The sequence below is a fragment of the Eptesicus fuscus genome, chromosome 20 (assembly GCF_027574615.1).
Source record: "Eptesicus fuscus isolate TK198812 chromosome 20, DD_ASM_mEF_20220401, whole genome shotgun sequence".
NCBI classification, from domain to species: domain Eukaryota; kingdom Metazoa; phylum Chordata; class Mammalia; order Chiroptera; family Vespertilionidae; genus Eptesicus; species Eptesicus fuscus.
Window position 1 is genome coordinate 40,059,041 of NC_072492.1, and position 13,919 is coordinate 40,072,959.

Genomic DNA, 13,919 nt, shown 5'->3' on the forward strand with positions numbered 1-13,919 from the left:
CGTATCCAGCATGTTGTTCTGTTATTATATGAACGGTTTTCTATTAGATCGATTAAGAATAAAAAATAAGGTATTTTATTTTACCTTTATTTTTCCTTCTCTGATGTTTTTCTTTTCTTTATATGGAACTAAGTTTTATTCTTTTTTTTTTTTTTTATCTATATCACTTTCCTTCTCTTTGAAGAACTTTTTAAAAACATTTTTTTTCCCCAGGCAGGTCTACTAGCAACAAACTCCCTCTGGTTTTTTATTTCTGTTCACTTTTGAAGGATAATCTCACTGGATACAGAATTCAATGTTGTAGTTGTTTTTCTTTCAATCCTTTAACCAATTCACTTTGTTCTTGCTTGCATGGTTTCTGAGGAGTCTGATGTAATCCTTATATTTGTTCCTCTCTCTATAAGGTGGCTCTTGCCCCTCTGGGCTTCATTCAAGATTTCCCCTTTTCTTTGTTTTCCTACATTTTTAATAAATTCTAACCTCCCACTCTCCGATCCCAAGAACACCCCCTGTATGATCTCCTTGCTGGCGGCCTCTGACCTCCATGGGGACCTTCAGCCTGGATCTCTCCTCTCCTCCTCCACCTGTCACTCCCCTCTTCCCTACCTTCCTTCCTGCTTGGCTTCCACCCCCCTAGAAACCACCTGAGCAACCTTTGCTAATGTCTGTTCCTCCCTTGCCCACCAAGCAAACATCCACCCTAGTCAACCCAACTATCTGTCCACAGCTGGCCACTGAGCCCGACTGGACAGCAGCCCACCACCTGGTATGGCCTCTGCCTTGCCCCCTGGGGTCCCTACAACCACAGAAAGGGCTGTCACCCCCAGAGATTCATCCATGTCCCCTGGTATGTCCTCTTCTGGTCACCATGGCAGCAGGCTTGCCCGCCTTTCTCCATTCTCCTTGAACCTCTGGTGCCACCTGCTCCCTTCTCCTCAGCTGTGAACGTCACACCTACTTTATGAACCCACCCAGGAATCTCCCAACGTCAGGAACAATTCTGTTTACTCTGACATGTGTCAAACATCCCAAAAACACAGAGAGCACCCATGTGTCCAGTACCCAACTCGATCAAATGACCTTCTGACCCCAAACCTGCAAACGAACCTGCCCGCCCCATAGAGGGTAACAGAATGCCCAGGTTCAAATCTCAAATCTACCGTTTACTTATTTGCTCGGTGCCTCGGTTTCCCCTTCTGTCAAAAGACAGACAGGACGCCCTAACCGGTTTGGCTCAGTGGATAAAGTGTCAGCCTGCAGACTGAAGGGTCCCAGGTTCGATACCAGTCAAGGGCATGTACCTTGGTTTCGGGCACATCCCCAGTGGGGGGTGTGCAGGAGGCAACTGATCGATGTTTCTCTCTCACCAGATGTTTCTAACTCTCTATCCTTCTCCCTTCCTCTCTGTAAAAAAATCAATAAAATATATTTTTTTAAAAAAAGACAGAAAGGAGAGGGCCCACTCCATAGAGTAGTGTGAGGAGTGAATGAACGCATCTGTGCAGAATGTTCCGAGCAGCCCCTGGCACATGGTGAGCGCTCAATGAAAGCCAGTATTGATGGTCTCATCTTCCCTCCTGACTCAACAGAAGGAGAGAATCTGCTGCAAGGCTAACCCCTTGGGCGGCTTCCAGATCCTTCCCCTCCCACCTACTGAGGGGTGGCCCTCTTGATGAACCCTCCCTTCTGGCTGCTGTCATTGACATCTAAACAGGCTTGCTCCCATTTAACACACACACACCCCTCTCGATATGCCAAATGCCCTCCAGGCACCGCCCTCTCTGCTCCCTCGGGCCTTGCCTGCACTTGTTCTCTCCTTTTCCTCCCCTCCCAGGCCCTCCCACTCGCCCCTCAGCCAGTGTAAACAGCCTCCCAGCTTCCCCTCCGCCTCACCCGCTCTTCCCCGTGCCACCAAATGCCTCCTTGAGGTGCCATCCAGTGAGCACAGCTGAGTCTTCATTCTGCTCAGACCACACGTCCACACAGGATTTGACCTTGCTGACTACTCCCTCCTTTAAAAAAAAAATTTATTTATTTCAGAGAGGAAGAGAGAGGGGGAGGGAGATAGAAACATCAATGATGAGGGAGAATCATTGATTGGCTGCCTCCTGCACGCCCACACTGGGGATCTAGCCCACAACCAGGCATGTGCCCTGACCAGGAATCAAACCATGACCCCCTGGTTCATAGGTTGACACTCAACCACTGAGTCATGCTGGCCAGTCCCTTCTTCTTGAAATATGCGCCCAGCCCCCTCTCCAACACAGGGCCACCTCTCTGGCCGCTCTCTCACAGGTGCTGCCCTGGGACCCTCCTTGGCCCTCTGTTCTCTCCCTCCCTTCTGGGGCCATCTCACCCACACCCATGGCTTCACTTACCACAGGATGTCCATGACCCCCACGTTACATCTCCAGTCCCAGCTTCTTTACTGATCTTTCAGATCCACGTAGCCCGCTTCTGCTGGACAGCTCCTCCAGATGTTTCAAAGACACTAGAACGCAAACACAATAAAAAACTGAGCTTCTGGCACAACCACTTTGGAGAGCAATTTGGCAGTATCTTCTGAAGTTTAACACACGCACATCCCGTGGCCCGCAATCCCACTCTTAGGTACCCGACAGCAGTGTGTACATACGTGCGCCGAAAGACATGTACAAGGATGCTCACAGCAACAGCATTCATGATACCCCACACAGGAAACTACCCAAATGCCCATCAACAGTAGAACGGGTAAATAAGTGGTGGGATATTCCTATGACGGAGTACCCATAGATGGTTCTGAAAGTGACCGATCTACAAAGATATTCAATGATACAGATAAATGTCACAAACATGATGTTGAGCAAAAGAAGCTGGACATGAAAGAGTGCATGCTGCATACTTTCATTCACAAAAGTCACGACATCGACCCACGGAGCCAGGAGTTAAGAGTGTTTACTCTTGGGGAGCAGTAACTGCAGGGAGCAGGTGGGGGCTCTGAGCGCTGGTAATACTGTTTCTCAACCTGGTACTCACCCTGGGTGCAGGCACACAGCTGCGTGTGGCTTATGATGATGATGTCTGCCCTTCTCTTCATGGATGTTATACTCAAATGAAAAGTTAAGAAAACAAAAACAAAACAGGACACATCTTCCCCATCAAGCACCCTCTCACCCCAGTGTTCTCTCTCAGAGAAGGTTCCAACTTCCCACGTAGTTGCCCAAATCAGAAGTTGGGGTTATTCTCGGCTGTTCCCCTCTCCTTATTACTAACATCCAAATGCCATCGCCAGACCACCTTCTATCTCTCAAATTCGCTCCCCCCCTCACTGCCTCCTCCTTAACCCTCACCCAATTCCCCTTTTGCTTGGCCTTCTCTGCAGTGTGTACAGCCTCTCAGCCTCCAATCTTGTCCCCTCTGGTTCATCCCCACACAGCAGCTAGAGGGACCCTTCTAGAACGAAAATGCAGTCATGTCTCTTCCCTGGTTGAAAATGTTCAGCGCCTTCCCACGCCCTCTAGATCAAGCATGTCAAACTCGTGGCCCGTGGGCCGCATGCTTCGTTTATTTGGCCCGTGTTAGCCTTTGAGTTTGACGTACTTGTTCTAGATGACAAAGCCCACTCTCCTGCTCGTGGGTTCCAGGCCACTCCAGCTTTACCCCTGGCCACACCCGCCTCCAAGCTATGCCCCAGGCAGTCCCAGAAGCCTCTGCAGAAAGGCTGGAAACCCTCTCCTCCCGCTCATCCCTGCTTTTTAAAAAAATATTTTATTATTATTATTGATTTCAGAGAGAAGGGGAGAGGGGAAAAGAGATAGAAACATCAATGATGAGAGAAAGTCGTTGATCGGCTGCCTCCTGCACGCCCCACACCAGGGATCAAGCCTGCAACCCGGGCATATGCGCTGGCCAGGAATCAAACCCTGACCTCCCGGTTCATGGGTCCATGCTCAACCACTGAGCCACACCGCCTGGGCCCTCGCCCCTGGCTGCTGCCAAGTCCCATACGGCCTTCAGGTCTCAGCTCAGATAGCCTCCTGCCTCCGTGAAGGGTTGGAGCTCCACTTTGGCTGTCACAGCAGAGTGTGCCACCCCCATCTGAGCCCTTTGACCTCGAGCTCCTTGAGGACACTCTGCCTTGCTCATCACTCCATCCTTAGCACCCAGCACAGTAGAGGATCAGAAAGTATGTGTCGAATGGATGAAGGACCCCAGAAGGATGCCCAGGCTGCAAAGGATTGGAGGCCTGGATGTACCTCCAAGGGAGCTGGCGAGAAAGTAGAGGGGGTTCTCCCTGAGAGACAGGAGTCCTGGGATTTAGAATCAGAGAACAGCAGAGCTTGAAGGGACCTCAGGGGACACATTGATTTACAAATGAGAAACCTAAGGGAAGGAGCCACTAGCTAGACAAGGGTGGGCGGGAGAAGGGAGAGGTGGCAGCTGCAGAGCAAGTCAAGGTACTGATGGAAAGTGAATATTTAGTGCGGGTAGGGCTCCTAAAATAAGTAAAATAGTCCTTCTGGGTATGAAGTGGAGCTGGCCTCTGGCCTTCTCACACTGACCACTAGATGGCGCCAGATCCCCAGGAAATGGAGGGAGCAAGGGCTGGTCCGTCCACCCTCTAGGTTCCTCCTTCCTGAGTTCCTCCCTGGCACTCTGTGAGCCAGTTGTTGTGGCCGTGCCCAGGTGGCATGACAGTTGGCCTCTAGGAAACAGCTCACTTCAACAGGGAACCTCTTCTCATGCCAGGTACAGGGTGGGTAATGGACCAGCCCTGACCTTTCTCCCTCCTGCCAGCCCCCTAGAGGCCGCTGACAGGCTGCGCTGCATCGCCCCGCCACCAGGGGCAGCATTCTGATCAGGCTGACACCTGCTCTTCTTGTTGGTCCAGAGAAGATGCAGTGGGTGGCACTGGTCCCACTACATCCTCCAGGAACCTCACCACCCTGAACCAGCAGGTGCCCGCCCAGCGGCTGGTGGCTCCAGTATTGCTGGCCTGACAGGCCCCTTTCAGGCCATCGTGGCCTCGTCTGGGAATCTGCTCCTGCTCCCACCCTGGAGTGGGGCAGTTCGATGGCAGCGCTGCTCTGTGCCTCCCCCTTTCCCAACCCTGCAGCCTACCCAGCCAGGATGATTCAGCTGCTCTCCAGTATGAGGGAGTCTCGCTTATTCACTCACACACCTATTTGCACTGAGGTTGTGGGTGCCAAGGCCTGCCTCAGAGCCCACAGTGCAATGGGGGACCAGATGCTAACCTCACATTACCAACTGCTCACTAAGGTCCCCAATGCTGACATTTTAGTCCATTTCTAGACCTTTCAGCTTTTCCGAGCAAAATGGAGCATAGAAATTAGTCTAATGTAACCCGCCACCGACATCATGACTCTTTCAAGATTCCTGGACTCCCAGTCCAGTGCTCATTCATTCATTTTACTCGGGAGCCACAGGTAGGAGTGGGAGTGAGGAGGGGAAAGGAGTGAGCTTCTATGAGGACCTCAAGAGGAAGGTAGACACCCTGCCATCTCTGAATCACCTGGCCCTCTTCGTGTAGGTTGCTGAAAGAATGAATGAAGAATGAATGAATGAATGAATGAATGAATGAATGAATTGATGGACGAATGAATGAATGCCAGAGAAGGGGCTTGTCTGACGCTGTCCCTTCTCTGTAGGGAGCTGGGGCTCCAAAGCAGGCCCTGCCTGCCTCTTCTCCTCTCCCCCCCCTCCCATCCTGGGAGGGGAACCGGCCTGCCCAGTGCCCTTCCTGCCCCCGACGCCGTGGGCTCTCTTGGCACCCTCTTGGCAACAGAACAGAGGGCATCCAGAGCGGGTGGCAACTCGCCCCGCCACGGGCTCGGAGCGGCGGGCGATAGGCGCTGGGGGGACGCGGAGATAGACAGACAGATAGCGCTCCCCTTTCTTGGCCCCCGCCCCCACCTTTCCCATGCCGAGGCCTCCCCGGAGCCGCTCAGACCTGGCGGGCACCCCTGCCCCTCGGCACGCGGACTATGACCCTCAGTCTCTGCCAACTGCAGCTCTCAGAGCCCTTGGAGCCCCTGGCAGCCTGCCCGGGGAGTCTGAGTTTGGAAAGGCGCACAGATCCCGCTGCAATTCTCTGCCAGACCGAGTCCACAGGGGAGACCCCTCCCCGGGCTGGGGAAGGCTGCAGAGCCCAGGCGTGACCACAAGGTGGCGCGCTGGCACTGCCTGTCCCGGGATGGTTGCGAAGATTCAAATAGTCTGCTAGGAACTGAGATTTGTGGGAACTCCTTCTCATCCCAAAGAAAGGCAGGAGCAGAATTGGGGGTGGAATGGAGAAATGGGCTAGGCGTTGGGAACCAGTTGGATGACCTAAAGGGCTGGCCCTGGGTGCCAAACAAGACTAGGATCTGGGGAGGCCCCCAGGTGGGGGGGCCTCTTCTTTAGGACCTTTTGGGGTTGGGAACGAGGTTCACAAAAGCATCATGGTTCCCAGGTACCGGGTATTGGGAAGGGACTGAGAGTTTTATACACCTCTGCACACAACCACACATTCACATACAGACACACCATCCCAGGGCCCTCTACTTCCACTGCTCTCTCTCTCTCTCTCTCTCTCTCTCACTCACTCACACACACACACACACACACACACACTCACACTTTCTCTCACACACATTCCTTCACTCACATACACCCCAGCATACTGAAGAATACAGGAAATCCTCACATTGCACACCCCAAGTACACCTGTCCCATACACCTGATCTCTAAAAATGCCCACACGTGTCCCCAGTGCTGTCCCGAATGCACAGACTCCTGGGTGATCGCTAAACCTGCACACACATAGTTCAGAGAAGGCTCTGATGTCACCACAGATGGCTGGGCCCTCCACCAGCTCCATAAGCCCCTGCTTCCACACACACCTGCCTCCTCCGCCCTGTCCCTCCGACTCCCCCAGGGCTGAAGTGTGACTTGTGTGAGCTCAGGGCACATTTGCCTGATGGACCCCTTCCTCCATTAAAAAAAAAAAAGTTTTAAAATTACATTTTATGAGTGCACTGCTGTAAAGGCAATATATATTGAATATCATATAGTCAAACATGTTCTTCAACCTAAGTTTTCTTTTTCCTTTCTTTTGATTTTAAACGAAATTAAAACATTTTCATGGGCCCTGGATCTTCCCCATTTAGGCAGGTTTGTCTGCCTGTCATTTGTGCCCTCCCCCCCCCCCCCATACACACATCCCTTTAGACCACCTCCCTCCACAAGCACCCAATGGGCAAATCCCCCTCCTTCCTCACCGCACCTGAGCCCCCCAGCCAGGGAAAGGGACACACTGACAGATTCTGGGGTCTCTTCACAGACGCCCCACCCCCCACTCCTGCCTTCAGAGACACTGGGGTTTATCAGGGCTGGGGAGGAAGCCACAGAGGAGGAGCGGTGTGTGTGTGTGTGTGTGTGTGTGTGTGTGTGTGTGTGTGTGTGTGTGTGGTGTGTTGGTAACAACAAAGAATGGAGGGGCGAGGAGAGCCGCAAACGAAAGAGCACTAGAGCGTGTTTTGCCTCGAAGGCAAGACTTGCAGCCAATCAGCGCGCTGGAGCCTCCCTCGGCGACTCCTCCGAGTCTATAAGCGGCCGGGCGGGCGGAGCGGGCGGCACTGCCCTGTGGCTGGGGACGCGGCGAGAGGCGCGCAGCGACCGTCCGAAGGCCGGCGCTTGTCTCAGGGCCCCCCCGGCCTCCCCTCCCCCGAGACGCCGCCGGACCCTCCTCCCGCCCGGCGAACACACCCCCACCCCCCGCCTCGGCTCCTCCGCCGCCCCGCGCTCCCGCCGGCGGCCCGGGCCAGCCCCGGAGTGGCGCGGCTCCCGCCACGATGAGTGGCTCCTTCGATCGCAAGCTCAGCAGCATCCTCACCGACATCTCCAGCTCGCTGAGCTGCCATGCGGGCTCCAAGGACTCGCCGACCCTGCCCGAGTCTTCCGTCACGGACCTGGGCTACTACAGCGCGCCCCAGCACGACTACTACTCGGGCCAGCCCTACGGCCAGACGGTGAACCCCTACACCTACCACCACCAGTTCAACCTCAACGGGCTGGCCAGCACGGGCGCGTACTCGCCCAAGTCGGAATACACCTACGGGACCTCCTACCGGCAGTACGGAGGGTACCGGGAGCAGCCGCTGCCCGCCCCGGACCCAGGTGAGGGCCGAGGGAGCGCGGGACAGGGGAGACCCCGGACGGCTCCCCCGGGGAAGGAAGGCGGGGGACTGGAGCCCAGATCTAGAGACGCGTCGGCGATCCGACCGGGACCGCCTGCGGCGAGGGAAGGTGGGCGAGGCGACCCCGAGAGCAGGCGGACGGCTCTCCGGTCCCGGGACCGCGCGCGTCTGGGGGCGCGCTGCCCGCTCCGCGCCCGGGTCTCGGATGAAGATCGGGGCGAGCTCGGGGAGGACGAAAGGGGGCTGTGGGTGGCCGGGGAGCCTCCGAAGGGAGGTGCTTTCGCGGGGAACTCAGCGGACCGTCCTCCATCGGGCTGCAGAGGGCTTGGGAGTAGGCATCGGGGACAGGAAGCTCCGGGGACGCTCTGGACCTGGGCTGGAGACGGGGGACGGTGAGGGGCACATGCAGAGAGAGGCGCCCCGGAATTACGGGGAAACGGGGGGAAGCAGCGGCCGAGAAGTGGAGGAGCTGGAAGAGAGAAAGGTGAAGACAACGTGAGAGAAAGGACGGGAGAAAGGAAGGGAGGACAGGACGGGAAAGGAGGGAGGGAGGGAGAGAGGAAGGAGTTTGTACTACGCTTGTAACTTTTCAGAAAATTGAAAATTATCATAAAATAAAAGTTTTTTTAAAAAAAAATAAAAGGAAGAAGGGACGGGAAAGAGGAAAGAAGCGAGACAGCAGGGAAGGGAGAGAAGGGAGGCGAGCCGGGAAGGCGCCGTGAGCAAAGCCTCGGCGGTCCTGGCCCGGGAGGCGCTGGGCGCGGGGAGCGCCGCGTCTGGGCGGCCGCCGGTCGGCTCTGTGGCCGCCGCTCCCTCCCCGGGCGCCGGCGGCGGAGCGCGCAGCCTGGAACTCCCGGGGGAGTTAGTGGGCCCGAGGGGGGGGGGGCTTCCCGCGGGGCCCGGGAGGTGGCCGGGGCCGCAGGCCGACACTAAGCCACCCCCACCCGGTGCGTTGCTCGCAGTGTCGGTGAAAGAGGAGCCGGAAGCCGAGGTGCGCATGGTGAACGGGAAGCCCAAGAAGGTCCGCAAGCCGCGCACCATCTACTCCAGCTACCAGCTGGCCGCCCTGCAGCGCCGCTTCCAGAAGGCGCAGTACCTGGCGCTGCCCGAGCGCGCCGAGCTGGCCGCGCAGCTGGGCCTCACGCAGACACAGGTCAGTCTGGGGGCATCTAGGCCGGCGGGGCTGCGGCGGGGCCGCGCGGGACGCCGGACTCCCCAGGCACTACCGAGCCTGGACGGCCTTTTAAATTCCCTGCAGCCCCTTGCAGCCCTTGCCTGTGGGTAGAGGGGCCCCCCAAATCTCCACTTCTGTCCCAAGGTTCCGATGAGCACGTGGACAGGCATGGGTGTTTGAGATCCTGTGCGACTGTGTATGTCTGTGGCCAGGAGAGGTGTCCTCCTTCCTCTCTACTCCCGAACCCCAAGCTCCCAGAGTCCCCCCCCCCCCCGCCCCGACAGTGCTGGCCCCTCGCTTGATGGGAGTCCACATGTGTCTTCTCAGCAGGCCAGCATGTGTGCAGAGGTGTACATACATATGCACACGCATGTACAGTATTGGCACACGGGCTCCTGTGTCTGGGTACACGTGGGAATGCTCCCATAAGGAGGGTGACCTGCCCAGGGTCATGGCGTCCGTGGAGCGGGGGCTGAGGACGTGACTGTGCACAGTGGTGAGTGCACGTACAAAAATGCATACTTGCTTCAAAACACCACATTGCTGCTCGTCCTCCCAGCGCTCCACCCTTCCTCTGCCTGGAGCGGAGCGGAGAGGAGAGATTGCCTCCAGAGGGGGACAGGGCCGCAAGGTGGGAGCCCCGCCCTCCGCCTGTCGCCAAAGCCCCCAGCGGCCTGTCCCTGCTCAGGGGAGGAGTGGTGGCTGCCTGGCTCCCTGCAGGTGTTGACAGGCTGGCCTGGGCTGCGGCTGCCTGCGTGGGGCCCCGTCCGCCCGCTGGGAATCTGGGTCACCCAGTGAGAAGCTGATTCATTGTTTGCACCAGTCATGGGGTGGGGAGCTGCAGGGGGAGGGGAGATACCCCGGGGGAAATGTGGGGAAGCGTGGCTCACCTGCTCCCCAGTCCCCAGGTCACCCCCATTAGACACCCCCGGAGGTCTCCTCCATGCTGGGTGTGTGAGCACGGTGCTCGCGTCTGTGGGTGTTTATCTGGGAGTAGTATCTGTGCGTGTGCGTGTGCGTGTGCGTGTGTGTGTGTGTGTGTGTGTGTGTGTGTGTATCTTTATAGTCTGGTGTCTGCATGTGAAGTGGTGAGTGGGTATGTTCCTGCACATGGAGATGCTTGTGTGGGTGTGTGTTTGTCTCTGTGTCTGTGTGCCTCTGGGTTTCTAATGGAACCAAAGGCCACGAACGGCCCATCGCCCACCTGGGGGCCATTATTGGGCGTTTGCTGTATACCGGGATGCTCGGAGTTCTTCTGTCTTAACTGACGTGAGCAGCGTCATGACCCCAGGAGGCAGGTGATCGTGCGTGGGCCACCCCCACTTTCAGACGAGGAAGGCAGGAACCAGGGAGGTGACTGACGTGGACGTGCCCAAGGTCACACACGTAGTCAGCGGCCGAGTAGCATTTGGACCCAGGCGGTTGCAAGTTCCTGCCACCGCTCTATCCCGGGTAGAAGGAAAGAGGGTGGCCTGGGAGTCAGGGTGCCAGGGTTTTGCCTGGGTCCTGACGTGTGGCCTGGGGACTGGCCTTGCCCTCTCTAAGCTGGATTTCGCACGGGGGGGGGGGGGGTTCGCTCAGCATTCTGAGAGGCTAACTAGCTCCCCCTTTCTTCTCGGGTGCAGGTGAAAATCTGGTTTCAGAACCGCCGCTCCAAATTCAAGAAGCTCTACAAGAACGGGGAGGTGCCCCTGGAGCACAGCCCCAACAACAGCGACTCCATGGCCTGCAACTCGCCCCCGTCACCCGCGCTCTGGGACACGTCCTCGCACTCCACTCCGGCCCCTGCCCGAAGCCAGCTGCCCCCGCAGCTCCCATACAGTGCCTCCCCCAGCTACCTGGACGACCCCACCAACTCCTGGTACCATGCACAGAACCTGAGTGGACCCCACTTACAGCAGCAGCCGCCTCAGCCGGCCACCCTGCACCATGCCTCCCCGGGGCCCCCGCCCAACCCTGGGGCTGTGTACTGAGCACCCACCTGGCCTGAACCTCCCACGAAGGACTCCCGGGACCAGACAGAAGGCGTCTCTGTCCTAGCCGACACTCAGGAATCATCGAGGAGCACGGGGAAGGGAACGCCCCTTCCCCGGCCCTTGTCCCTTCCTCCAGGGACCCAAGAGCTCCAGATGAAATTGGCATGGGCCAAGGATGTCCCCTGAACCTCTCTCCCCCTGCCTAGGCACGGGGGTGCCCTTCCAGATGTTGGGGCACTCCACTCCAGCTGGGACAGTTGTTGTCCTTCTGTCCCAGGAGCCTGGGTTGGCGTTACATGGCTTGTCACCTTCCAGCCTCTCACACTGAGAACTTGTTTCCCAGACTGGAGACCGTGGGGATTGGGGGACTGGGGAGTGTTTGCCGGTCGGTCGGGCCTGGTCTGGGACACCAGGCATTGTGGATGCCGGGACCTGCCAGGTCTGGTTCCTCCTAAGTGAACTGTGGCTCCCTCTTCCTGAGGATCCCCGCTGCCAAAGAGACATTGGACGTGGAGACTGGGGCTCAGGGTGGGACCCCAACCAGCCCCCGCCCCGCACTTGCAGCCCTCGTTTACGATGTGAGGGTTCAAGCAAAGGAAGTGGGGGAGGGGGGGTGATATTTTAATATTTGTGGCATCAGAGGGAAGAACTCCAGGAGTCATCTCTCTCCTCTCCCCGCGCTGGTCAGAGAGGAGGGGTGGGTCGTAGAAGTCTTTCCTAAGGACCCGTTTCTTCTTCTGTGTACAGGACTTTGCACAACTTTGGTTTTAAAAGCTGTTGAAAAAATAGGAAAACAAAGGGCATTGTTAACAGATAGGATCAACCTCCCCTAGGTAGGCACCTCTGCTCTGCCCCCCTCCAACCCACCCGCCCCACCTCTTCCTCTCCCCCCCCCACCCCACCTCTTCTCCTCCAGTAAGCTGGCAGTTCTGGTGCCAAACCCCAAGTCTCCAAGGAGACATTCCAGGCAAGACAAACCCCCAAACACCCCCTTTCCGGCGGCCTTGGAAACAGATTGCATGGGGTGAGGTGCACAAGGAGCGAGGGGAGGGTTGAAGCTCGGTGCCTTGAGGGGTGAGGGGGTGGCTATCGGGAGAGCTGGTGGCACTGCCCCCCCCCCCCCGGCCCAGACATCACCCCAGAGCTCACTCTCCTCCACCCCTGATGTGGTCAAACCTCGGAGAAAGGAGAGGTAGGAGACTGTGGCTATATATATAGAGTCTGTATTTTTCTAAGAGCAACAGAAAGGAGCGGCCTCCTCCCTGTGTGGTTTCCTATTTATGTGGCCCTTTCCTCCTGGATGTACCTGCCTGCGCGTCGTGAGCTGAGAGAAACAGGGATGGGCGCTGGCTGGATTGGGGTTCGGTGGGGGGTGCAGAAATGAGAGGAGAAATGGTAGGTCTCCAACCGTCCCACCCAGGGGGACAGGAACGGAGCCAGCTCCCACCCCCTCCCAGCCTTCTCATTTCTGCTTTCTTACTGGACCCATCTTTATATATAATGTTAATAAAAAAGAAGGAAATAACCACCGAGCTCTTTGAACTGGGGGCAGGAGGCAGACGGGGGTCTCGGGGAGGGCCTGGGAGTTGGGGGAGGTGTTTGGTGGGGAGAGGGCGCTGAGCCTCTAGGAGCTCTGCTGGGGCGCTGGGCTCAAGGGCTGAGGGCTGGGCCGGGCCCCCGGCGGCAGGTGCTCCTGACCCCGTGGCTGCCCCCAGGTCTGGGTGGGGGGGAGGCTCCCAGCGCCGTGGCCTCCCTGACTCCACTCTGCTTGGTGGCTTGGCGTTCCCTGCCAGCCAGATGCCCTCCGCCACTGCCGCCGCTGGGTCACCGCAGGGCTGCTCTTTGATCTTGGGCTCACACGCAGACATGCTTACACACGCGTGTACACCCCCTGCCTCCACGCCCAGGCACTCCCCGGCCCCTCACCCTCCTGTCTATCCTTTCCAGCGTGGGGTGAGGTTGGGGCCTCAGGCAAGGGGAATACCACTGCTCTCACAGTTGGCAGGGACCCCAGGCCATGGGATCCAGGCTGGATGAGGAACGCAGACAGAGGAGGGGTTCTGTGTTTACGTCTCAGGGACAGCGCGGGCCTCGACTCAGTGCCTGCTTGCTGCCACCACCCTCCTCTTCTAGCTGCCCGACTCCAAGACTCGGGAGACCGAGCCGGAGGTGGTAGAGTGAATGGCGCTGTGAGTGAGGGACACCTCTTGGCACAGATGGGAGGCACCGTGAATGTGGATGTATGCACATGATTGAGACGCTAACGCTCTCCTACACGCACACGTGCACCAAGACACACAATGACACCCCTGCCTCATCACACACCCATGGACTCCCACTTGAGACAAACGTCATCTGTAGGCACATATGTAGACACAAACACACACCTGAGACCCCTTAGCGTCACACACGTACAAAGCCAAAGCCATAACACTCCAAGAGATGGAGGCCCCCCAGATGCACAAACACGCATCATTCAAGTCACACCACACACACACACACACACACACACACACACACACACACACACACACACACGGTGGCGGAGGCAGCTCCCTATCCTGGAAAAGATCTTGGATGGAGAACCGCCCA

General features: G+C 57.4%; 1 protein-coding gene across 1 annotated transcript; it reads left to right on the plus strand.

Annotated features, from left to right (window-relative positions):
- Nucleotides 1-7,713: 7,713 nt before the first annotated feature.
- Nucleotides 7,714-12,847, plus strand: DLX3 (distal-less homeobox 3). Its single transcript, XM_008153715.3, has 3 exons — nucleotides 7,714-8,157; nucleotides 9,140-9,330; nucleotides 10,977-12,847. Exons 1-3 carry the CDS (start codon nucleotides 7,833-7,835, stop codon nucleotides 11,322-11,324), a joined length of 864 nt encoding a protein of 287 aa, XP_008151937.2. The 5' UTR covers nucleotides 7,714-7,832; the 3' UTR covers nucleotides 11,325-12,847.
- Nucleotides 12,848-13,919: the final 1,072 nt, after the last annotated feature.